The 27406-nt window shown below is 36.4% G+C and overlaps 1 protein-coding gene across 2 annotated transcripts in view; it reads left to right on the top strand.

Annotated features, from left to right (window-relative positions):
- nsmaf (neutral sphingomyelinase (N-SMase) activation associated factor) overlaps positions 1 to 23338 on the top strand; it is a 70184-nt gene extending 46846 nt beyond the window's left edge. The window contains exons 20-31 of one of the 2 annotated variants that reach the window (XM_039754556.1): positions 1158 to 1200; positions 3510 to 3676; positions 6924 to 7035; positions 7859 to 7917; positions 7996 to 8063; positions 8508 to 8575; positions 9286 to 9409; positions 16615 to 16695; positions 18137 to 18287; positions 20775 to 20877; positions 21619 to 21728; positions 22947 to 23338. In XM_039754556.1, the coding sequence (XP_039610490.1) occupies positions 1158 to 1200; positions 3510 to 3676; positions 6924 to 7035; positions 7859 to 7917; positions 7996 to 8063; positions 8508 to 8575; positions 9286 to 9409; positions 16615 to 16695; positions 18137 to 18287; positions 20775 to 20877; positions 21619 to 21728; positions 22947 to 23041 (1181 nt within the window). In that variant the 3' untranslated portion in view covers positions 23042 to 23338. Of the gene's footprint in view, positions 1 to 1157; positions 1201 to 3509; positions 3677 to 6923; positions 7036 to 7858; positions 7918 to 7995; positions 8064 to 8507; positions 8576 to 9285; positions 9410 to 16614; positions 16696 to 18136; positions 18288 to 20774; positions 20878 to 21618; positions 21729 to 22946 lie in introns of those variants that run through there. The other variant, XM_039754557.1, reaches the window with a different exon arrangement.
- Positions 23339 to 27406: the final 4068 nt, after the last annotated feature.

Raw genomic sequence — 27406 nt, 5'->3', positions numbered from 1 at the left:
GTGGGAAGGGGCAGAAATGATTAGTCAATTAAGAAAATATAACTGGATTCATTTTTTGCATTGATTAGTTGATTATGTTAAATTATCAAGGCAGTGCCAGACTGGAGTATTGCAGCTATACCTGTTTGCTGTAATGGTGCTTATTGTACATGGCCACTTCCATAAATGTTGATCACACTTTTTATTTACAACTACACAAGCACAATATGTGTAACATTGTGGTTGCCATTCCAATCCTTTAGATGTAAAGTTATACTGCATGATTATTAAAGGTATTAAAGGCTGGATCTGGTTTTTGCTGCATTAACATGCTGTCTAGATTTTTTGGAGCTCTTCACCTTCCTACTTCCGTGCATTTGTGTTTATTTCTGGTTGGACTTATTGGAGAAATGCAAGGTCACCATTAATTTGGTACATGGTCTGCAATAAAGCAATTAAAGATAACCTGTATTATGTTTGTGGAAATAAGGAGTACACTAATGTATTATATATGTACTTTAATTTTTCTCCAAATGCACAAATTGCCTTTATAGCCGACGAGGTTACATTTTTTTATTTTTTTACAGTTGACTAAGTTGTAAGGTCAGCATTACATGACAACTTGGAGAATGCTGTAGCTCCATGTTTCTAGGGCAGTCTTGTTGATTTTCTAATTATGCTGTTACTTTGAGTTTCTGTTTTAAAACAACAAGATCATAATTGTTTTTGGAGATGGGATGGAAGAATGGACTAACACTTTTATAAAGCTGGCAATAGGTAGTCCTTAAGAGGATCATCGGTATAACTGCAGCCAAATCTAAATCTCCAACTGTGGCTGCACTTAACATGCTGCTCTGTCCCATGTTGCTCTTCCCTTGAGACGCTGTTTCTCTCAAACTCAGTCTTGCTCTATTCAGTTGGAATATAGCAGTAAAAATATATATATGCTTTTGTTCTGATCATCCTTTTATGCCCAGCATTAGCTTATTTTATGGTCATCTTCTGCACACGGCTCTGTCCCTTTTGACAGTCCACATGCACCTGAGCATCATGTGTCTCTGTCAGGTCCAGTCTATGATTACCTTCATTTTCGGTTAATAATTAGGTTAAAAAAACAGTGTACATAATATATGTATTAAGTGTCTATTTCACTTGTGCTGTTATATTTTTATCTGTAGTGTTTCATCCTTTGACATATGAAGGTGGAATGGACTGTGACAGGTAAAATCCAAACATTACTTACTTTGTATTCTTAAACACCAAAGATGAAAATTAATCTCCTTTGGTTTATACAGGCACATATTTGAAACATGTCTTTGAGCTTACCAAGATGAGTCCCTATTTATTTTTATCTGTAGATAATACGAGGGACATTCAATAATTTATCTACCTCAGGAGGAAAGAAAAGAGTTTTTCAAAAAATGTTTGTTTTATTTTTCAATATAGTCCCCTGATAGCTCCATACACTCATCCACTTTTCCTGCAATGACTTTAACCCCTTTGAAAAAAAAAATCTTCTGTTTGACCTTGAAACAAGGACGTCACAGCTGCCTTGACATCTTCATCACTTGAAAACCCTTGACCACGGATAGATTTCTTCAAAACTCAGAACACCAAATAATCTGAGTGAGCCAGGTCAGAACTGTAGGGTGGATGGTTCAACTGCTGGAACCCACATTCTTGGATAGCAGCCTGTGATTGACATGACAGGTGAACACGCCTGCTGAGAGTTTTCCTTGTCTTTTCTTCTTGATTGACTCCTACAAAGCGGACGTAACTCTCCCCAGTTATGGTTGTCTGGTTTGGCATGAACTCCAGAGGCAAAAGTCCTTCATTATCCCAGAAGACAGTTGCCATGACTTTGCCTGCAAGTTTTTCTGTCTGGAACTTTTTTGCGGTGGGGAATGACTTGTGTTTCCACTGCATTTACTCCATTTTGGACACATGATCTCTGTGATAGACCCAAGTCTCATATCCAGTCACCAAACAATGAAAAAATTCACTTGGTCTTCATGGAGCATCTCCAAGTTTTCCTGGCAGCACTGGAGCCTTGTGGCCTTCTGACATAGTTTCAGTATTCTTGAAAGCCATCTTTCACTGACTTTGATATGCCCAACTTTTCATGAATTATTTTACAAACTGTACCTGCCAAGATGCCCATTTCTTCATCTATTTGGGAAACCTTAATTAAAAAATTAAAGAAATTAAATCAAATCTTTGACATTATTGCAGATTTCTGTGGAAGTTGCTTCCACAGGCCATCCAGTGTGAGGGTTGTCTTCAATGACTCTCTACCCCACTTAAACTGCTTCCTCTAAAATTTTACTTAGTAGGATGATGGGGCAGACTCACCATAAACTGCAGTCATGCATTTTTCTTGTTTTGTGAGAAATTTTATCTCTGAATGTTGCTCCAAATGTAGTATTTTCTTACTTGATTCACATGAGGACTCTCCTGACATCCTGTCTGTTGGAATGTTAGACCTGTCATGACATTCCCAGAGTTGTTTCAACAACCTTGCTACTTTCTTTCATACTCGGGTAGTTAAATTACTGAACACCCCTTGTAATTATATACATTGTCAAGCACAATCCAGTTATAACTCCTGCACTCACCTACACTCACATGGGGTCCCGTTTGGAATTGATAGTTAACCTTAACATACCTATCTTTGAGAATGTAGGACGTGAACCAGATCACTCAGAGGAAAACCTATACAGACACACAGAGAACTTGTTATCTTAGCATAGATAATGCCTGGCTGTAGGATCTGAAATCATTATACTAGATCCTTGAGGCAGAGACATTTTTATGCATTTATTTTATTAATTTCCAGTTAATATTTATTATATCTGCTAGCCATCCCCTGTGGCTCCGCCCGCGTAGTAGTGAAACAGGACAGTGAAGAGGGCCCTGCCTGCCTCCCCACTCCTGATGTCACACTTCCCCTTCCCCTCGGCCCACAGCCTCTGTCTCGGATTAGCGCGAATATATCACTCCTGCACACAAACTATGATTCTTAGTGTGATGAGAGAAGTCGCAAAATCAACTGAAATGTTCAAGCAAATTATAGAAAAAAACCCGATCTAAATCTGTTAAGTAGTTCTCTCGTTCACTAGCTAAGCAGAGTTTAGGGTTATGCCCCGAGGCTGGTGTGTGAGTGAGGAGGGCCCCGCACCCCTCCCCGGAATGTTCAAGCAAATTATAGAATAAAAACAGATCTAAGTCCGTTAAGTAGCTCTCTTGTGAAAAGCAGACAGACACACAGACAGATGGATTTTATTTATATATATATATATATATATATATATATATATAAAGAGGGAGATAGTTGGATGGCATGCTTTATTTTTTCAAGAAATATTGTAACAGAAAATGTCAACAATTAACATGCTACAGATCTTTGCAGTAAAACTAGTAATATTTTAGTATTTTAAAATATGTATATTGTATATTTAATGACTCTGTAATTTGTTTAGTAATGTTTTTTCCAAATATTGAGGTTTTACTCTATTTTGTTCATTCTTTAGTATTGAAGATACTGACCAGAAGATTGCCATGCTTACACAAATTCTGGAGTTTGGACAAACTCCCAAGCAGCTTTTTAACACTCCCCATCCTCAAAGAATAACACCAAAGTTTCAAAGCTTCTCCAGCCCACCAAGCAGGAGTGCTTCTCAGTATGAATTATCTCCAGGTAATATACTGCAACTATTGTAATGTGAAGAATACTTTTGTGCACTTGATAGTATTTCTAATGCACCCAAGTAACAAAATACATTTCTGAATACAATATTTGAAGTTTTTTTTTTTTTTAACTTTTCTACCAAAGGCTAATATAGTTAGCAGGCAGTGTGATGTAATGAATTTAGGACTTCACATCCTGCTACTGACACTATGACCATGAGCAATTGACTTCACATGCCGGTGCATCAGTTGGAAATGCAACAGAAATGTAAACCGTTGTATCTTAAATGTTGTAAGTCACTTTAGATAAAGGCATCAGTGTTTGGTTAATAAGTAATAATATTACGTCAAGCAGAGCTGCTTACTCTTGAACATGCTATAAACATTGTAAATAAGTAAAACATTACTACTATATATATATATATATATATATACTGTATATATACAGTAATCCCTCCTCGATCGTGGGGGTTGCGTTCCAGAACCCCCCGCAATAGATAAAAATCCGCGAAGTAGAAACCATATGTTTGTATAGTTATTTTTATATATTGTAAGCCCTTATAAACTCTCCCACACTGTTAACATTATTAGAGCCCTCTAGACATGAAATAACACCCTTTAGTCAAAAGTTTACACTGTGCTCAATGACAAGACAGAGATGACAGTTCTTTCTCACAATCAAAAGAATGCAAATATATCTTCTTCTCTTCAGGAGCAGAGAATTTGAGAGAGAGAGAGCACTCGCAAAGAAAAGCAAACAATCAAAAAATTAATACGTGTGCTTTTAAGTTTGCCGAAGCACCGCAATAAAGCAGCATTTTTTAGAGGAGTGTCAGTATCTTCTAAGCAAACAGCCTCTGTGCAAACAGCCCCTCTGCTCACATCTCCTCCGTCAGGCACAGAGAACATCAGAGAGAGAGAGAGAGAGAGAGAGAGAGAGAGAGAGAGATTAAAGCAAACAATCAAAAAATCAATAAGTGTGCTTTTGGAAGCACCGCGATAAAGCGGCATTTCTTAGAGGTGCGTCCATATCCACTAGGCAAACAGCTTCTGTGCAAACAGCACCTCTGCTCACACCCTCCGTCAGGCGCAGAGAATGTCAGAGAGGGTGAGAGAGAGGCAGAGACAAGCAAACAATCAAGCACCGCGCGGGAAGCATTTCTTATAGCATTGAGGAGTTTTAGTTAATATGTAATACATGCTCTGATTGGGTAGCTTCTAAGCCATCCGCCAATAGCGTCCCTTGTATGAAATCAACTAGGCAAACAAACTGAGGAAGCAAGTACCATAAATTAAAAGACCCATTGTCCGCAGAAATCCGCAAATCAGCGAAAAATCCGTGATATATATTTAGATATGCTTACATTTAAAATCCGCGATAGAGTGAAGCCGCGAAAGTCGAAGCACGATATAGCGAGGGATTACTGTATATATATATATATATATATATATATATATATATATATATATATATATATATATATATATATATATATAAAACAGGAAAAGGGGAAAAGGTCAGAGGTAGCCACCCCATATCCTTGAAAAAGTTGGCTGTTTAAGTGAAAAAAAATAGTATTATGTATATACCCGACTGACAGGAAGAGGAGGGGTTGGAAAAGGAAATTAAATCTTTAGGAGGTAGGTTCTAAGAGGCCTCAAGCAGAAGTGACGGATGCATTCAGGGTGGAGGTGGGATTACATCAGGTATCGGCTCTGAGCCCTTTCGTATTTGCAATGATGATGGACAGGTTAACAGATGTGATTAGACAGGAGTCCCCAAGGACAATGATATTTGCTGATGACATTGTGATCTGTAGCAATAGTAGGGAGCAGGTTGAGGAGACCCTGGAGAGGTGGAGATATGCTCTAGAGAGGAGAGGAATAAAGGTCAGTAGGAATAACACAGGGTACATGTGTGTAAATGAGAGGGAGGTCAGTGGAATGGTGAGGACACAGGGAGTAGAGTTGGCGAAGGTGGATGGGTTTAAATACTTGGGATCAACAGTACAGAGTAATGGGGATTGTGGAAGAGAGGTGAAAAAAGAGAGCAGGCAGGGTGGAATGGGTGGAGAAGAGTGTCAGGAGTAATTTGTGACAGACGGGTATCAGCAAGAGTGAAAGGGAAGGTCTACAGGACGGTAGTGAGACCAGCTATGTTATATGGGCTGGAGATGGTGGCACTGACCAGAAAGCAGGACACAGCTCGAGGTAGCAGAGTTAAAGATGGTAAGATTTGCATTGGGTGTGACAAGGATGGATAGGACTAGAAATGAGGACATTAGAGGGTCAGCTCAGGTTGGATGGTTGGGAGGCAAAGTCAGAGAGGCGAGATTAAGCTGGTTTGGACATGTGCAGAGGAGAGATGCTGGGTATATTGGGAGAAGGATGCTAAGGATAGAGCTGACAGGGAAGAGGAAAAGAGGAAGCCTTAATAGGAGGTTTAAGGATTTGGTTAGAGAGGGACATGCAGGTTATGGGTGTAACAGAACAAGATGCAGATGACAAAAAGATGTGGAAGAAGATGATCCGCTGTGGCAACCCCGAACTGGAGCAGCCGAAAGAAGAAGAAGTTCTTGTGATGGTCTGCAGAGGGAAATAAATACAAATTTAATATGCCATGCCAATAAAAAAGTTTTCACATTGTATTGTTTTACAACATTGTATCATAGTGATTTTAATTTGGCTTCTTTTTGAACTGACTAAGTGAAAAATACTCTTTAATGTCAAAGTGAAAAAAGATCTTTGCAGAGTGTTATAAATTAAGTATAAAATACAAATTAATTCATGCATGGTCACTCCTTCATCCTTTTTATGAAATGATTTCAAATGAAATGTTTTGCTGAGCCAAGGTCTGTCCCTATAGCAATGAGCACAAAATGAAGCAATCTCCAGCCACTGTTAAAAAAAAAAACAAAAAAAAAACAGTGTTCCATTCCATATAAACGTAGTGTGGTGCTGAGCTGTTACCCGTTGTCCTAATCTGGGATCCTGAGGTGGTTCGTTGTGTGGTAAATGCGGCAATGTGCTATATCAGCGCATACACCCAACCAAACACCCAGCCAAATTAAATTTGATGTCATTCATTTTTGTTTACTGATGACATTCTCACTTAAACTGCTGTAAACATTTATTAAATAAAAACTTTCTAGCAACCAGCTAAATTCAAAGAATATTATGTACAAGTTTATAGATTAAAAAATATTAATATTTTATTATGTTCATTACTTACAACTTTTAATATTAATGTTGTTTAGTTTCTACAAGTGAGGATTCTTCATTTGAAGATCTGACTGAAGAAAGCCGAAAGCTAGCATGGAACAATATTTCTAAATTGAAACGGTCATCCATGCATAAAATACACAAAGAGTAAGTTTGCATTTATGCTGGTAATTGCTTAAATATAAAAGCAACTGTTTTAACATGAATAATATCAAGTGAACCACCACCAATACAAAATGTGCAATATACAACAAAACAGTGAAAAATGCAATTTCACAAAGTTAAACGTACCTCTCTGATGAGTAGATATGCTGGTATAAATACTAACAGAAAAACTGCTATATTGTACAATTTATTAAATATCACCTCTTGACATGAAGTATGTACAAAGTACCATTAGACATGTGTCTTGTATAACCTCCTCAGCATACTCCATCATTCATTTTACTGTCATTTTAATATCACTTTAATATTAGTCTTTTAAAATGTCCTAATTTCTGAAATATATGTTGTATTAATCTTCACAGTTGGCATCACTAGCATCTGTTTTTTTGGTTACCTCATTTTCACTCGGTCACAATCCCAATGTTATTAAGAAAGAGTTTTTTTTTTAATACCATTCTTCATAATTTCTAAGTGGCCCTTTGCTCCTAACTGAAAAATGAAATACATTTAAGAGAATAATTTATGTTTTCTTAGTAGAGAAAAGCCAAGCAAAATGACACCTTTTATTGGCTAACTAAAAAGATTACAATATGCAAGCTTTCGAGGCAACTCAGACCCCTTCTTCAGGCATTTTGCTTGGCTTTTCTCTACATTCATAATGGCTAACACGGTACAACAACCTAGTACTACTGTTTTCTTAGTAGTATTCTTCATGAATTACTTGTTTCATAAGTTAAGAACTTTGTATTGTTAGTAGCATACTGTTGGAATAATAATTTGTAAATTTTCTTTTGGTATCTTTTAGAGCAGTAACAGGAATAGCAGTTACGCGTAATGCTGCTACAGTTTTTACAACCTCTCAAGGTCAGTCCAAGTTATGTACATTTCTGTGGTATAGTTTGCTTTACTTTTTAAATATTTATAAATGCCTTTATACTTCAGATTCAGCATTGAAGATGTTTTCATGTGAATCCAACACTTTGCAAAGAAGCATTTCCTTTTCTAACATGGTGAGTACAAAATCATTTTAATAGTTGAATAGTCTACTGTAAGTATAACGCATGGATGTATGCCAGCTCAATGTTTTTAAGATTGGTTTTCAAGGCAGGCAAGCTATGTGACTCTAACCAAGTCAATTTATCTGGCTGTGTTATTATTTAAACAATTTTATTATTGCTATCTGCATGCAGTTTGCCTTTTAATTGTGTTAACTATACTAAGATGTATAAAACTGTATAAAACCGGTTGTTGCTTTTAACAGTTTCTTTTTATATCTCACTTTAAGTTAGTATTAAGGCAGCTGATGCTACTGTTACAATTGTAGTGAAATAATAAGTAGTCCCTTTTCCTCTGAATGTTGCTTTGAAAAGTTTTAGTTTTTACATTTACCGCAGTTTCTGAAAAATTTACCATTTTTGCACCTTTCTTATTAAGCTGTGTACTTCTTTTATTAGCCCCTGTCCTCTTGTGTTGTACTTCCAGAAGACACCACTGTTGTTTGTTCATCATGGGATAACAAAATGTAAGTATGTTATTGTATATTTTACTCTTTTTAAACATTTATTTTGCACATTTTTTAACACAATATTATGCATATGTTCATGCAAAGTCTTGTACTTTTATAAACAAAACAAAGAGTAATACTTTTATATGTAATTTCTGGATTAATCTAGACATATGCTTCTTATTTACACTAAGGCATCTATCTCTGCAAAGAAGAGATTTGTCTCAGTGGTACAACAGGTGGAATGTTGTAGTATTCTGCATATCACCTTCAGCCGGCAAGCACTTTACAACCCAAATGCTTTTTTAAAAAGACTAAAGAGTTGGAAATTACTTGCAAGTTCCGAACTGTTAGCTGGATTGTCCGATATCTCCCATGCTAAGAAGTATGTTTGTAGTGTGCAGTCTGGCTTTATCATGCAGCAGATTGATTCCTTCTCAAATTAGCCCAGGTCATTTCTGGTTAATTGTTTGCTGCAAATGTTCTGAAACTATTTGACAATATTTAAAAACATTCTGCCATTTTTAACATAATGCAGAAACAGACACTGATGACCTGAAATACATATTCAACATATAAAAACTATATTAACAACTACAGTATGCGTTTTCATACAAGTCATACAAATTATGTTTAAATACTTTTTACTTTTTAGGTACTCTATGGTTGTATTTCATTTTGTATTCATTCATTTATATGTTTTTATTAATTATTGTTTTAATATTTAGATATTTTTATTCAGTTGCATATGGAAGAAGACAAAACACCCTCATGGGACATGATGATGCTGTGAGCAAAATTTGCTGGCGGGAAAATCAACTGTTCACTGCATCATGGGATTCAACAGTTAAGGTATGTGTAAAACTACCTTTTACTTTCAGTGCATTTCAGTATTACTTAATTTAGTACTAGAAATAAAGAAAAACATTAATTTTCACTTTATTTATAAATATGTACACTTTACAAAGTTCAATTCACTTACAAAGTACATCCATCCATTATCTAACCCGCTGAATCCGAATAGTCACGGGGGTCTGCTGGAGCTAATCCCAGCCATCACAGGGCACAAGGCAGGAAACAATCCTGGGCAGGGTCCCAACCCACCGCAGGACACACACAAACACACCCACACACCAAGCACACACTAGGGCCAATTTAGAATTGCCAATCCACCTAACCTGCATGTCTTTAGATTGTGGGAGGAAATCGGAGCGCCCGGAGGAAACCCACGCAGACACGGGAGAACATGCAAACTCCACGCAGGGAGGACCCGGGATGCGAACCCAGGTCTCCTCACTGCGAGGCAGCAGCGCTACCACTGCGCCACCGTGCCGCCCGTACAAAGTAAATATGTTAGTATATCTTATTTTTTGTTTGAACTAATGTATAAAAGAAACAAAGATAAAGACAAATCCTCCAACTTTCTCTCACCCTCCCTCCCTACAGCTCACATACTTACCGTAGATGTCAGCATTTGAAGTCCCACCTGGAATTACCTTGAGAGTCTGCAACACCTTTTAAAACTATAGGGCCTGTGGCCACAATCCATTTCCAGAGTCTGAAATGCCCTACAAAATGCCAGGACCTCTTGTTAGCATATGCCTTAACACTAGAATTACCAGAGTCTACGAAAAAACTCGTAGATTCGTCCCACCTTAAATCGCTTCTTAAAACCATTCTCACCTCTCCGTCAGCCTCCTTTGTCCTGTAAATGTGCCGATAAAAACAAACTGCAAGCAGGCGGCAATTCCATCCACCCACCGACTTAGAACGTGCACAAACTTCTCCCAGCTCATGCCTCAATTATCTGGGAGTGAAGTGGAGTTTTAGAGTGGAAATAATAGATTGTTATTTGGAACACACGCATTTTATGTGTGTTCCGTTTCTACAGTAATCTGTGTAAACACAATGTTAAAACAGAAACTTTTTCATATTTTAGTAGTAATTGTTACAAAATATAGGGATAAACTATAAAATGTGTGAAGCCTGAAGGCCAAAGATCAAATAAACACTTTCCTAAAAGGTTCAAGAGTTTTACAACAGCTTCTGTGGTGTACAGGTAAGATTTCGTCACTTAGAGCGCAGCAGACTTGCTGTACCTCAAGAGATCTGAGATCGATTCCCTGCCAGGGAGAAAATTTATTTATTTATTTATTTTTAACCTTCGTTCTGCCTGCCTGAACTCCCTGTCTATCTATATAGTAATAACAATAATTGTATTATTATATAGGAGCTACCATATAGTGCCTTTCCTTCCTATCTATCTATATATCTATCCCCTTAGCTGTTTTTTTATATATCTATTATACGGCGCCTTCCCTGTTTATTTATATATCAAGTGCCTTCTCTGCCTGTCTGTCTGTCTGATTGCATATAGCACTGAACTTACTGCTCTGTACTATTTTGTCCTCTGCATGTCCTGGAGTACAAAAGAAACAGCACCATACAGCAACATGTGTGAACTGGCAAGATCGGGGAAAAAAACACGCGGTCACTGATTACAAACCGCAAGGTGAATGAAAGAGACAATATATGTAAAAACATCATTGCACTAATGCAATATTATTTGAAAATGAACAGCGTCAGATCGGGTTTGAATATGCGCCCGATCTGACGTTGTTCGTTTTCAAATAATATTGCATGTACTGTGCGTTGAAACTGCTGCACTGAATAAGCTGACGCCTTCTGTAACAGCGTCGGTGTGTATTCAAACCTGATCTGACGCTGTTCGTTTTCAAATAATATTGCACGTACTTAACTATCTTAGAATAAAAACATACATTTGATTTCAGTCAGTCTGTAAGAGCCAGTGTAAATGCATGATAATTGTAAAGGTTAGCTTTTTTTTTTTATTCAATTCCATTCTCTCAGTCACGTTCACAATCCCACCCCCTCTGACACTGCTGTTTTCACAGAAAGACGCGCTATAACTCGAATGTTATTTATATAGGGAAGAAAGTACAGTATCAGGTGCTCATTCAGTGTAATAGGAACCATAGCACAGAAAGATGTGTACACTGCAACAAGTACACATGTCGTAAATGTAGGAAGGGTGTGTGGGAATTGTTAATATTTGAATGTGATGATTTTATATAGCACGGATTGGAAATCGGCAGTTCTTAGCATTGCACCACGCAAGCTGTTGTATCAACCACCTACTGTAACTTGCTTTATTTTTTCTTCACTTATAGTCTAGAATAAAAGTGCACTTGTTTTGTTATACTTGTACACCAACATATGTTCCTGTGTTTGAGCGACACGGGAATGCTCAAAAAATAGACGTGTAATGCCACGAAAAGTGCACACAGGCACTTCAGTTTGCAAGCGTTGGTACGAGAATGCAGTCACAAGTACGCTCTGCAGTACGCTGCAGAGCTATTGCGCATCTTTATGTGAAAACAGCAGTGCCAGATGGGGATTGTAGGGAAGGATCCTGAAAATGACTGAGAGAATGAAAAGTGAATAAAAAAAACTAACCTTTACAAGTATCATAAATTACACTGGCTGTTACACACTGAAATCAAATGTATGTTTTTTTTCTAAAATAGCAAGAATAAGAGCAATTTACTTCTCAAAACTGAGTCATGCAGGATCGAACTCATGACCTTTTGATTACTAGTCAGCAGCTGATACCATCACGCTACCATGGCAGTTGTAGTAAGTATGTGTCAATGTGGCATGCTAAGGCGGCTTTTTTTCTACAGTTATATTTTTGAATAGAAGCATACTTGTTCTGTTGTTTTTGTACCTTTTGTGAAAGTGTTTCTTTGATATTTGGACTTCAGGCTTCATACATTATATAGTTTATGCCTACATTTTGTCATTTACTACTACAATATGAAAAATGTTTCTGTTTTAAAATTGTGTTTACACGGATTACTGTAGAAACGGAAAACACGTGAAATGCGTGTATTCCAAATAATGATTTATTATTTCCACTCTAAAACTCCACTTCACTCCCAGATAATCAATCAAGGCATGAGCTGGGAGACGTTTGTGCACGTTCTAAGTCGATGGGGGATGGAATAGCCGGCTACTTGCAGATTTTCTTTATCAGCACATTTAGATTAACAAAAGACGCTGGGGGAGAGGTGAGAACGGTTTTAAGAAGCGATATAAGGTGGGACGGATCTACGAGTTTTTTCGTAGCCTCTGGTAATTCTAGTGTTAGATAGATAGATAGATAGATAGATAGATAGATAGATAGATAGATAGATACTTTATTAATCCCAAGGGGAAATTCACATAATCCAGCAGCAGTATACAGATACAAAGAAACAATATTAAATTAAATAGTAATAAAAATGAAAAAATTAAAATAAAATTAATGTTAGCATTTACTCCCCCGGGTCGCATAGTGTGGGGGAGGAACGATCTCCTCAGTCTGTCAGTGGAGCAGGACAGTGACAAAAGTCTGTCACTGAAGCTACTCCTCTGCCTGGAGATGACACTGTTCAGTGGATGCAGTGGATTATTCATGATTGACAGGAGTTTGCTTAATGCCCGTCGCTCTGCCACAGATGTTAAACTGTCCAACTTTAATCCTACAATAGAGCCTGCCTTCTTAACAAGTTTGTCCAGGCGTGAGGCGTCTTTCATCTTTATGCTGCCACCCCAGCACACCACCGCGTAGAAGAGGGCACTCGCCACAACCGTCTGGTAGAACATCTGCAGCATCTTACTGCAGGTGTTGAAGGATGCCAACCTTCTCAGAAAGTATAGTCTGCTCTGACCTTTCTTACATAGAGCATCAGTATTGGCAGGATCCCTGAAATCGCATCACTCCTGATCCCTGTTTATAAATAAAAAATATATGTAGCACTAAGAGAATTTGGGACAATTATCTGGATAACAGGCAAGAATTTATCATCCATCCACAGGGTGGTTCTGCTGATATCACATGGCCTAGAAAAATCCAGATGTCTTCAATGTCTTCTACCTGTACCTCATGATCTCTTCTGCCATTTTGGTATCCCAGTCTCTGGGGGTTCCTGTGTACTTACAATACTATCTAGTCTGACTCTTGCTTACTATGTCTTTTCCCTCAGTATAAGTCCCTCAGTGACTTGTTTGTATATTTTGTGCAAACGTAATGCTTCTGGTAACAAGCTAGTATTTAAGCAGTTACATTGCCTTAATTGTGATAAAGATAACAAACACCAGCAGACATGAACATTTATAGTACGTGTATATTGTGAAAAATGAAGTGTTCTGGGGCCAAGGAATAAAGATATAGTGAAATATGGCCCACAACTTTAACTAATTATTAACCTTATTATTATGTATCTGGTTTGCATTTTCTGTGTCAAAGAAAGTTTAACTAGTGAATTAAATATGAAATTAAACATTCTTGGGGTAATTATTGAGTGGCTCTATTCTGGTTTTCAATCTGAAAATGAGCAAAATGAAGTTCTAATGAATCAGTTTTTGGAGACAGACAAATCATCAGGTGTAACTTTTCTAGGCATAGGAGTAAGAAATATCCAGGTAGAAATAATTTTATGACCGCTCTCCAAATTTTATGTCCTCACGTACCTGTTGATGGAGCTTAACATGTCTGATTTAGCACTGTTGACCAGGATGTTTTATTCGACATTTGGTATGTTTATCAGAATAATGTCATATGAATGAATTTCATATAAGTAGAGAAGGCACAGTAGAACCAGCATTTAAGCTTGCTTGGTTTGAATCCGAGACAAGTGAATTTCAATATACTCATTGAACAGTGTTATATATACAAAAATGACTGAATTGAATATGTTCAAGGACTTTTCGCTTTTTCTTAAAGCCATCATGATTTATTTTTCTCCATTCATTGTAGGTTTGTTACTACTTTTTACAGACAAGCTTATTATAAGGATAATCTTTGTGGTCAATATGGTGGACTGCTTCCCTATTTATAGATAGTTCCAACTAGGCCTGGGTAAAAATATAGATTTTCTGATCAATTGTCATTTTTCATTTATATGTAGATTTTTGCTTATCTTCGTTTTGGTTGCTAATGTGCCTGTTAAAGCTTCCTGCAGAAAAAGCAGTTTACTACTGCGTAAACAATGGTGTGTAGCTTGGAAGTTAATTATAGTTGTAACACAACAAATTTGAGAAATCACCTATCCCCATGTCAAGCAGAAATGTTGTCTCAGTCGACATCCAAAGGAGGAGAACCTAAACAATCTACAGTGGATATGGCGTTTAGCTTCCAGCTTCCTTTTAGTCTGGTTTCAGAGCACAGCTGTAAAAATTCCCTGCTTTGGGTAACTAATGATTTGCTTATGGCAACAGACTCTGGACAAACCAGTATGTTAATTTCTTTAGATCACTGTCAGACATGATATTATTATAGTATTATTATCTACTATCCAGAATGGAGAACATGCTGGGTATATCTGGCACTGCCCTCCAGTGGTTTAAATCATATCTCACTGACAGGGACTGGGTTATCATTTTTATGCAGATGATACTCAGCTCTATTTCAATGTTAAAATTAAAACTTCATCAGAGCTTTCTCAGCTTACTACTTGCCTCAGTGAAATTAAAACCTGGATGAAGCAGAACCCTTTAAAATTAAATTGCAACAAAACTGAACTCCTGCAAGTTGGCACTAAAGTACAACTTAGGAAAATGAGCTCCTTTTTAATCACTCTTGACAGTGATCTTATCCAACCTTCTTCTAATACAAGGAATCTTGGTGTCATTTTTGATTCCCCCCTTTCCTATTCCAGCAATTTCAAGAAATTTTCCTACTTTCACCTATGTAACATAACATGTTTTATCACATACTGCATCGGTTATAGTAACTACCTGCTGGCAGGTGCCACTTCTAAGATAGTGTTGAGTAAATTAAAAATAACAAATAATAAAACAGATTTGCAGATGCAGTACATGTAGATATAGCTAATGTGTAAGATGCATAAATGAAAAATTATCACGGGAGAGCTTTAAACCTAGCAGACCTTGAATGTGTATATGAAACCTAGTGTAAGTATAATTGTTAGACATGGTAATACATAAAAAAGATAGTGGTCCAAAATGACTTGGAATGAAAATCTAGTTCTAGGATATGGGAATACATTTTGGTTATTTTCTATTGTTTACGATAGGAATTGCTAAATAATATATAAAGAGTAGAAGGCCTTTACCTGATAATGGGTGAAAGATGAAAACTAATTACAAATGTTATAAAGATCGTTAAATAGAACACCAAAGTTACACATGCCACATCTGAAGAACATGTGTCAGGATTGATTCAAGAAAGATGTAATGTTTTAGATTTATTTTCTATTTATTTATATACATTACAAATTGTGAATTCAGCTTCCGTCATTGTGTTATTATGGAATGTAGTTTATTTAAAAATTATCCCCCAAAGACTTTCTATCGTATCTAATGTAGCAATGAAAGAATCAGGCTGAGGTGGCTTATTAGGATAGTCAATCACTGCAAATACCTTCTGTGGGACAGATTTGCGATTTGTGAGTGACTGTATTAATAATTCTCTGGTGAAGAACATAATATGTACTGTAGTTATATTAAAAACAGACCAGAATAGGGCCGACATGGTGGCGCAGTGGTAGCACTGCTGGCTCACAGTAGGGAGACCAGGGTTCGTGCCTCACTGGAGTTTACATATTCTCTTCATTTCCATGTGTTTTCCTCTGGGAGCTCTGGTTTCCTTCCACAGTCCAAAAACATGCAAGTTAGGTGAATTGTCGTTGATAAATTAGTCCTAGTGCATGGCTGTTAGTATATGAGTGTGTGTTTATTCACCAGGAGTTGTTACTTAATTAGGCCCTACGATTACTGGGATAGTGGGTTAGAAAGATGAATGGATGCAGCTGCCTGTTCGGAGTTATCACATGATCTCTCATAGTTTACCTTAAACTCAGTGAAATATGCATTTTCAGTTGTGTAATAAGGCATTTATGAACCAATTTGTAAAGTTGTTTTAGCTTAAGTTTTTTTTTTTTTTTTTACTTCCATTAACAATTTAGATACTTAATACTCAAATTTAATTTTCATGTATGTTTTATCTGCAGTGTATTTATTTATTTTAACAGGTTTGGAAGTGTGTTCCTGTAGATATTTCAAGTAAAAGAGATCAGTGTGAGCTTTTGGCAGAGCTGGAACATGATGCAGGTGTAAGTTAACATTTTATATTAAAGCCACTGCTTGTGGTTTTTTGTTTTTTTTTATGAAAAGGGCACAAAAATATACTTGAGGATTAAAGGGTTTATTTCAGTCTTTGAAATGTCAAACTTTTGCGAGTTGTGGATTTTTTTTGTATTGTTTTCCTGATTAGTGATTAACTTTGGCACTGTTTGAGGCAAACTATTCACTTATTCACAAACTCTGAACAATGATTAGGAAGAGATGACAATAGCAAAAACAGAAACAAAATTCCATCTTCTACAGGATTTCTGGTGTTGCCCTTTTTTAGAGGTTTAGAATTTGGCAGTTGGGGAAAAGAAACTTGGGGAGTAAAGCTACTCCTCTAGGATTTTATAATAAATGTACTGTTTAGGACTTGACACGATGACTGTCTGTTTCAGTTGCATGCAGATGCAGTATAATATTCAATCTGTGTGGAAAATATGTAGGACGTTTTTCAATTTTTTTTATGGCTGCCAAACCTTCACACATAGTTACTACTTTTTTTATTAAAACACATGCATTTAACATTCTATTGTTACAAATACAAATGTGTTTATGTAGTTTTTGTGCTTCTAATGTTTGCAAATATTTCCTTTAAAAATGTATTTTTATTTGCCAGTTTGCATAAGCACAGTGTTGATTGGTGATTCTGTATTGGCCCTGTCTGGAAAAAAATTCAAGTTCAGATTTGTACAGAGCACATTGAAATACTTATAACATACGTGAACAACATGTAACACACATATGGGTGTTCTCTGAAAAACTAGTATCTTGTGGAAAGCTGGTTACTGCATGGCATTTGATATCATAAAAGAAGGCTGTGCCTTCCTGCAACCGTATAATAAAAATGTTAATTTGTAAACCGATACAATTGTCGAGCGATATATAGAGTAAACAATTGCTGTAACAAAGGATGTGATAAATTACTGTAGTTGAGTCAAAAACAGATAGGATCTCCACATACCCCCAGATATGGTTTTATTACTACCTGTATAAACATTGTTGATTGTAATACAGACCAGTTTCTAATATACTGCATAATGAAATGATAATATCTTATTTAGAAAACAAACAGGGATCACTACATGAGATTTCTACTGTTCCATTTTGAATGTTACTATTTATGTGTACTTTGTGATGGGTTGTTGTTAATATCATTTTTGCTTTATTCCCACTGTTTATCTTGATTCTGCAAATATAAATAACATAGGCTAAAGAAAGAATGTTTAAATGTAAATGGAAAAAAGAGCCACATAGAAATTATGCAGACTTAAAAGCTTTATAAATTAATAGTACATAAGCTTAATAAATTTCCAGACCAAAGGAATGATCTGAACATTTTTATTGCTTTAAATTATATTACATAATAATATATGTTGATATTTGAACAGTATAACTGAGTTTCAGCTTTGTTTTACCACGTTACAGGTCAATACCATCAGTCTGAATTCTGCAGGCACCATGTTAGTGTCAGGGACCAAGGAAGGAACTCTTAGCATATGGGACATCACAGCATTTAGTGTGCTACGTCAAATTCTAGGCCACTCTGGTGAAGTATATGATGTGGCTTTCAGCCCTGGTATGTTAATTTATGAGTTTAGTTAAACTACTTCTGGTTTTAAAGATAGATGTTGTTTATTTAAGATGTGGAGTTGGATTTCATTTATCTAAGCCATACCCTGAATATGGTTCTCAATTATGAAAAGTTTCCACTTTACCAAAATGGCTGATTTAAATAAATTATCAGTTATCACAAAATAACAAATCTATAAACATATATTTATATAAATTTACATCCCACCTGTACTTCTCAGCATACACAAATGATCTTGGGATCATACAATAGATTAGTAAATTTTGAAAATATGGGAAATGTCTTATTTCCAATGAAAACATTATGGGGTGAATGGATATTTCAAAATATGTAGTCACTGAAATACACAATGATTAGGATATTTGGATAACTCTTAAAAAATAACTTGTATGTTGTAAGCAAAGCAGCTATCACATATTGTTTGCTGACTAGAGTGTCACATACTTCTCCAGCAGCCCTAGCAGCTCACCTAACACAGAATACAACTACTGAGTTGCTTGCCCTGGCTACCCTACTTCTTTATGTATTTGATCATTGCTGAAAGTTGCTTAGATTTTGTCCTTTCTGCAGCCATAACCGTGATTGGCTGACTGGGAATATTAAACATGTGTAAAATGACTTGCTACTGTAATGTGTTTAAATCTTAATTGACTCAATGCTAGTTGACATCCTCAACTGCATTCTTTTTGCCATATAATTTTGAAAAACTGTCCCATGCCTTTCCTATTCATTAGCATTATCTATTGACCCTGATTTGGTGAAAATCAAGGGAAGTCTTCATTGTGCCTCAGTTTTTTTTACTTTGTTCAGTATATCAGGCTCATTTACACTGAAAAGTAAGATCTAGTTCAAATGCTGGAATTAAGTATAAACATTTACAATCTAGATCCAATATATTGTTTCATATCTGATTAATTTTATATGACAGTGTAAACACCGCATAACATGTCAATCAGGCCTTCACCCTTCTAGAGCTTCTTCATTCATAGTTTTGTTTACAAAACGTCCTTTTAGTGATAGCATTCCTCATAACATGGTGACATGCCACAGTATTAAATGGGTTACTATATTTTCAAACATAAACCATTTACTAAGAATTGACTGATGTTGTCTGCTTTTTAAATGTGACCATTTCTGTGTGAATTAAAAATCAAAATCTTTATTGTCATTGTAGCAATGAGACATTGTACAATGAAAATTTTAGGTGCAATTTTCCCGTGCAGAAAAAATAAAATAAAAATAAAAACAAAACACAACTAGTCAGGTTACAACTAATATAAGGGAATAAAATAAGTATCTAAAATTGTCCATAACAGCAGAACAATGTTTTCCACTCATACATACATACATACATACATACATTATATTGCACTTGTCCCTTATCTAATGTTAACTTAGAATGAAGGCGCACTCGGTCAGATTGACCACTTAGCAGCATTCAGCATGGTGATGGCTGAAGGATAGGAACTGTTTCTCAGTCTATTTGTCTTTGTCTTTATGGATCTGAAACGTCTGCCTGAAGGCAGGCGTTCAAACAATGCATGTCCTGGGTGTGATGGGTCCTGAAGTATTTTCTTGACGTTCCTGAGACAACAGGATCTATGTAGACTGTTTGACTAATGTTAGGTAGATTGCCCAGAGGGGACTGGGCGGTCTCTTGGTCTGGAACCCCTACAGATTTTATTTTTTTCTCCAGCCTTTGGAGTTTTTTTTTTTTGTTTTTTCTGTCCACCCTGGCCATCGGACCTTACTCTTATTCTATGTTAATTAATGTTGACTTATGTTTATTTTTTATTGTGTCTTCTATTTTTCTATTCATTTTGTAAAGCACTTTGAGCTACATTTTTTTTGTATGAATATGTGCTATATAAATAAATGTTGGTTGATTGATTGATAGTTCTTCTAGTGAGGGGAAAGGACAGTCGACTATCCGCTGGGTAACCTTAATGACCCTGTGGATCTCTTTCTTCTGTACTACTGTGCAGCTGGAGAACCACACGGAGACCATAGACCAGGATGCTCTCTACTGTGCAGTGGTAAAAGGACACTAGCAGTTTCTCAGGGATGTTGTTCTTCCTGAGAACCCTCAGGAAGTAGAGTCTCTTTTGGACCTTCTTCACTACCTCAGCAGTGTGTGTTCCCCAGGTCAAGTCCTCCCTAATGGTGACTCCCAAGAATTTTTTTAAGAGAGACAACCTATTGTTTGTGTGTCCAGAGTTTTAGCAAAGTCTTTGGACTAAAGGACATACCCCAATTTGACAAACTAAGGGAATTCAATTTCTTTGTTACTTTGTGAAAAAACATTTGATGACAGTAGTGGTAAAGTAAGACAAAGTACATGTGAAGCTCTTTTAAACCTCAAATATGAGTGAATAAATGTCATACCTTTCTATATTTTTGCTCAGCAAAATTAATTTTGATTTTATACATTTGACCCTTTCTCATCTGTCTTATTTTTAATTTGACATGCAGACAGCAGACATGTCCTTAGCACTGGAGATGACAAATTCTTGAAGGTGGTTGATGTACAAAGTGGAATGCTGATTTCATCAGTTGCATCAGAGCAGGTTCAGAGGTAAACAGTCTTTTTAACTGTGGTGCATTTATGTGAAAGTTTAATATGCACGTTTGTAGCAGCAGTATTGTTTTACCCAAACTTGATTCACCATGTTGTGTTGAGTACTTGAAATGTCAGTCAGTCATGTCAGTCATTATCCCCACCCTGCTATATCCTAACACAGGGTCACGGGGGTCTGTTGGAGCCAATCTCAGCCAACGCAGAGCGCAAGGCAGGAACAAACCCCGGGCAGGGCACCATCCCTCCCACACCCACACACCCACACACACACGGGACAATTTAGGATCGCCAATGCACCTAACCTGGATGTCTTTGGACTGTGGGAGGAAACTGGAGCACTGGAAACCCACGCCGACACGGGGAGAACATGCAAACTCGACGCTGGGAGGACCCGGGAAGCGAGCTATTTAAAAATGTTCTGAAGAAAAAGATAACTTGTCTGCTTTAAATATGTGTGTCATGGACTCCTCTGTCTCATACATTGTACCTAACCTATTGAGCATTATTTATTGTGAACATGATTACAGGTCATGTACTGCATAGTAGCCATCTTTTTGACCACCTGCTATTGTTAACATACATTTCTGCTAGGTACAGTTATATCATATAAAACTGAAGTAACATTAGTATGTGCTGTCTAAGAATAGTCATTTAGCAACATTATTATTGTTTAATATTATAATATAATGACATGTATTACTTTTTAACACTTTCAGTTTCTAATATATTTGTTAACAGATGTTTCTTATGGGACGGAAACACAGTTCTTTCTGGAAGTCAGTCTGGAAACCTCTTCGTGTGGGATATTATTTCTGGAAAAATTATTAATAAGATCCCTGGACATTCAGGTATGAAGATAATGGAATAGATATTAAATAGATATTTTTGATTTTAGTATATTTCTTCTTGTATAGTTTGTAGTATTCATCTCACAGATACTAATGAATTTTGTCCTAAATGTTATCTTTAATATGAGATTAATTATGTAGTGTATAATTATTAAAAAAAAAAAAAAAAGACTTCATAATAAGTTTAAAATAGACTTTTTATCACATAAGTCAATTCTAGCAGAATTTGTATTTAGAATATGAGTATATTCGTTATTTGAAAGTGGAGCTGGGAAGTGGTGAATAGAACTTAAATCAGTGTAAAACAGAAACACACATAAAATATATCATTTTTACAGGAATATTCAGAGTTACTTTAACAGTTATGTAAATACCAGACTTACTGAAGTCTCTAGCTATACAGGAGAATAAAAATGATTCTGGCATCATACAAATTCTAGACGTAAATGGGCCTCCATGCACACATGCTTCATATATAAAGAGGATCTCCTTCAAATATAAAGCATTTGGCTAACCACCCATTCCTTTGGTGATTTCCTTCAGAATTTCCCCATGGGATTAATTAGGTTTATCTAATCTAATTTAGTAGTGCACAGCTAACAGACAAACATCCAAGACTATGGGAATGGTGTGTTAAATGATGCAACACGTCCAATTCTGGTAATGCTGCCCTATTATCCTTTAGCTTACTTGGAGTTAGTCCCATGTCCTAACGTGTTCAGAATGTTTCTTCTTTTATGGGTAAGGTGTTTGTCTGAACATGTCACTTCCTGTACTACTTTTGAGCCCCTGAAATAAAGGGATTGTGTTAAAAAAAAATGCTTTAGTTGCCTCACATTTTTATGCAATCTTTTTGTTCGACCCACTGAATTAAAGCTGAAAGTTTGCACTTCAATTGCATCTGAGTTGTTTCATTTAAAATTCTTTATGGTAATGTACAGAACCAAAACTAGAAAAAAGTTGTCTCTGTCCAAATATTTATGAACCTAACTGTATGTTATATGAACCTCTTCTATATCTTAAGTGATATTAAATAATAATAACCGCTGGATATCAAAGTTAACAGAGAACAAAAAAGTAACACCCATCCCAATATTTGTTGCTATACTTTCTGGTAGACCAAGCAATGAAAATCACACCAACGACAAAGTGAGTACATGTTATGCTTGCTTGCTTTTGTGCATTTTCATTTATGAAATTTGTCTTTTTCTCTTTCAGGGGCTGTTACAGCGATGTGGATGAACGAGCAATGCAGTAGTTTTATAACTGGTGGGGAGGACAAGCAAATCATCTTTTGGAAAGTGCAATATTAAGTCTTGATGTGCCTTTTTTGCGGTTGTTAATTTTGATGCAGTTTTCAAGAATAATATTATTAGCACACTTGTAATATTTCTTATTCCATGCCTCTCCCTTAGACAATATGGAAGTAAGCTCTTTTCTGCACTAGATTAAAGGACAGGTTAAGGATGATCACGCAATTTTAGAGAGACATTTGCTTTATTTGTACATATCATGCTTTTATTAAGCAAAATCTATATTATTTTTTGTACTTCTACAAAGATTTGGTGGGCTGGCGCCCTGCCCGGGGTTTGTTTCCTGCCTTGTGCCTTGTGTTGGCTGGGATTGGCTCCAGCAGACCCCCGTGACCCCGTAGTTAGGATTTAGTGGGTTGGATAATGGATGGATGGACTTCTACAAAGAAGTGCTTTCATATTTATAATTGTTTATTTTATTATTTTATATGATAGTAAAAAAAAAAAAAAATCAGTATTTGGAGGATACATCTGTTAATATGTATTCAGATCATCAACCAAGAGGCTTTAAAGAATATATTTAAAAGCGCAGAGTATATTTGGTTTTGTTTTCTTTAGAAAATTTGAACTTGTGTTAGGTATTTTTTCATCATGTTATTTGTGTACATTTATACATGCAAAACTATTTTTTTCTTTTTGCTTTGTTAAAATTTACATTTTCAAAGATCTGTATGCAATCCTTCTTCTATGTGTGTGAGAATAGTTTGGACACAACCTGCATGTGCAAAGTAAGCTTCAAGGTGATACCTTGCATACTAAAAGGAGGTCAGAGATTACAACTCTTTTTAAATGAAGTATTCAAGTTAGAAACTTTGTTTGTATTGATGTTTAATTTTACTTTTTTGTATTGGACACAAATATACTTCAGCTTCTTATGATGCAAGTCCTCCAAGACCATTAAACCTAATGTTTTAAAACTTTAATTAAGTTGATTTACAAGAGACCATATGCTACTTCCAACTCCAGTTTTTCTTCAAAACACTCCCAGCATCCAAGCCAAACACCCTACTCCTTTTTTTTTTCTTTTTTTTGGTGTCCAATCTGTCCAGTTCCATCATTTCTTTTCTCTTTGCTTTACTAGTACTCCTTCCTGTGGCTGTTGAATTTTTTGATCAGAAGCACATTGCTATTGTACTCTCAGTTTAACAAAGATGTCTGTCACCGTGCAAGTAACCCATTCACATTTTGAGATTTCCCTCCATCATTAATTATTTTTACACCTCTGCTTCATTTTATATTATTTAGATTGTCTGAAAATGCACAAACCCACTTAAAGTTGCTTTCCACTTTCTAGTATTATACAGTACAGTATATTATCATTAAAAACAGGGACATTGTGAGAAACTGTGCAGAACAAGCAACTTAATTATAAAGTAGTGGTGTGACAGAATAAACCGAGTCTTGATCCCGGCCTCAAGCAACAATAAACAAATGGATTGTTGGTTGTGCTAGCATTTGTATTCTGCTTTGCCAGTAGATTTTTTTTTATTTTAAGTTTGAAGCATGATATTAAAAAATCTTCCAAACAAAGCTGCAGAGTTTTGTAATATGCATGTGCATCTTTAAGTATAACTACCTCTTGTAGCATATTGAGTGTATAATATTGAAATTGTCTTTAAAAATACCAATATCAATAACAATTTGGTGTGGCAACATCATGCTCAGATCCAGTCCTCATCCTCTTCTCGTATGACAGTGTATCTGCTCCATTTCTACAAAAAGGTGGTCTTGTCAGTCAACCTGCTTATGGATTTTTAGTGAGGATATCATTGAAAAGACCGAATAAAATGAGTAAAGCACTTTGACCAACCACATTGAATAAGATTTTCTGCTTCACCACTGCTTGATTTCTGTAACACATTAGTAGTCTGGCATAACTGAACAATTGTGGATTTGCAGTGCTGGATATTTGGAGGAGATGGAGCAATATGTTGCATTTTTTCAGATTTTGCATTTTCCAAGAGAATATAAAGTCATAAATAAATATAATAGACCATATCAGACTTAAATGGTATATTTCCATATTCTACTTGTGTTTTAATGTTAGTGTGTTGAGTTGAGGCCACAGGGCTACCTGTTCAATTACTTTTAAGCCTGGTGATTAAGCCATCGACTGTGACGTTTGACCACATTATGTTCGGCGAGTGTCTGCTTGAGCTCCTTTTAGTCTGTGAGGCAGTAATGCTGGTGAAATTGTATGCAGTTTGAGTACAGGAATTGCCTCAATCCTCAAAAGCTTTTCAGCTGCTCCCTGTGTATTTTCTAATGCAAGCACTGATGTCTGTGGTGGGCCCCTCTTCTGGAAGGCTGGAATTTGTAGATGGAGGTGGGCAGTTTATAAAAGGACCTTACCCCACTTCTGTTTGGAGTTTGGCAAATTGACGCCACTGTGTAGGAGCTCTCTTAACAGAAACCAACAAATCAAGCAGTGTGGCCATCAGCCTGCTCTTCCTTTGTTTTGCTTTAAAGCTTTACTGACAGCAGAGCCTGGATGTTAGATAATAACAGCACTGCAAAATTGAAAAATAGCTGTGCTTTACTGTAGCACAATGGCATTTCCTGGTACTACATAGCACTTGGAGTCCAGTTCAGTTTTTGGCTGGAATGCCTTCTCTCAACTTTTTGCTTCTTTTCACAAGAATTTTTATTGCCATCTTCAGTTCAAACCTGTGCATTTTACATTAACAGAGGACTTTAAATTGGCCAGTCGTGAGTGAATGTGGTTTTTAGTACAATCGTGTCCTGCTGTGAATTGCTATCCCATCAAAGGTATAGCCAGTGTTGCTGCGATAGATGATCATTGAAAGATGATTAAAAGAATGAATTCTGAAATGGTCACCTTGTGAGTTTAAGTGTGCTTATAATAAACCTGATATTTGTACATGGGAGGGGCACAGAGACACAGTGCTAACTAAGTACTGCTGCCTCACAAACCCAGCATGCTACACTCAAATGCTGCCCTGATTGTTGTCTCTGAGAGGTTTGCATGCTCTCCCTGTGACTTTGTGGGATTTTTCCTCCCACATCCCCAGACATGTGCCTCTCATGTTAAGTGGTGACTCTAAAATGGTCCTTGTGAGTGAGGGAATGGGCCCAAGGCAGACTGACCACTATCTGGTGCCCAATTTGGCCAAAGCAGCCTTGAGCTGATTTGTGAATGTTCTCTTCTGTCTTCTGTGAAGCTCTGCGTAGCTGTGGTGTGTAGCACAATAAAAAGTGTCGGGACTAAATTATTTGGCTTTAATGGTGCAATGTAATTACCAAAAAGCAGTGCAAACTGGCGGCATCCCAGTCGTCCTCTAATTGATTATGTTCAGAAGGAATGTCCATAAATAGCAATAGAACTCCATTGATTTAAACGATACATCTTGTTTTTAATATTTGTGTTTTATTTATTCTTCACCAAATACTCCCATTTTGTTAAACTTTCAAAAACTTTTTTTTTCATTTTAATGTGTCTCTTTTTCCATGAAGTGTTTAATTTTTGTTAGTGAAGATCAAAAGATTTCATTGCATGTCATTTATATGTAAATATTATCGATCATGTGCATTATTATTTGAGTTTTTTTTTAAATAAAATAAAGACATTTCCATGCTGTATGCATGTATTTAAAAGTTGTGTAACTTGTATTGGTGTGCTCTATTCTTGTGTTCACGTATTGTTTTTCATTTGAACTGAAAAATATTACTAATATTAATTATACAACTATTTTGTAATCATTCCATTATAAAGAGCACTAACTTTTTAACCTTTTTTTGTATTTTTTTTCTGGGCCAAGCATTAAATAGTTTGAAAATGAGAATGAAAAACAATGCATGAATAAAAACTCAGGGAGCCAAATTCTCACACTAACGCACAAAATCCATGTAAGATATCCAGGGGTCAGCAATTTACAATTCAGCAGACACGTGTACTGTAGGGTCAGTATTGTCACCTGTGCGGGGACATTTGTACTTGCATGTGCTAATCAGCATGCAGCACGTTGTCACTTTCCAGCACCATGACAAGATAGTATGCTGTGTAACTACCTTACCTGAAAGTTCTCCAAATGCATTTATCAGAACACTTCCAGCGCGCAGTCATTGCTTGACCAGGCTAATACTGCAGTATGTAAAACGCACAATAATCCGATGCACGGCCATTTAGGTACAGGAATGGTTACTACTACTGTATATCATTTAAAATCAATATCCACAGCACATGCACTTTTTGGATTTCTTGATGTTCCGTTAGTGGATAAATGTCTTACTTGACATAGGTACCTTAAACTGTTAGCGCTAAAGTATTCCATGTCAGATTTTGAAACAACATGCCCCACATATTGCAGAAGTAAATGTTAGCATGCAGCCATACTGCACTTTCAG

The sequence above is a fragment of the Polypterus senegalus genome, chromosome 5, assembly GCF_016835505.1.
Source record: "Polypterus senegalus isolate Bchr_013 chromosome 5, ASM1683550v1, whole genome shotgun sequence".
Taxonomy (NCBI): Eukaryota; Metazoa; Chordata; class Cladistia; order Polypteriformes; family Polypteridae; genus Polypterus; species Polypterus senegalus.
This window is presented reverse-complemented; position numbering and strand designations above follow the sequence as displayed.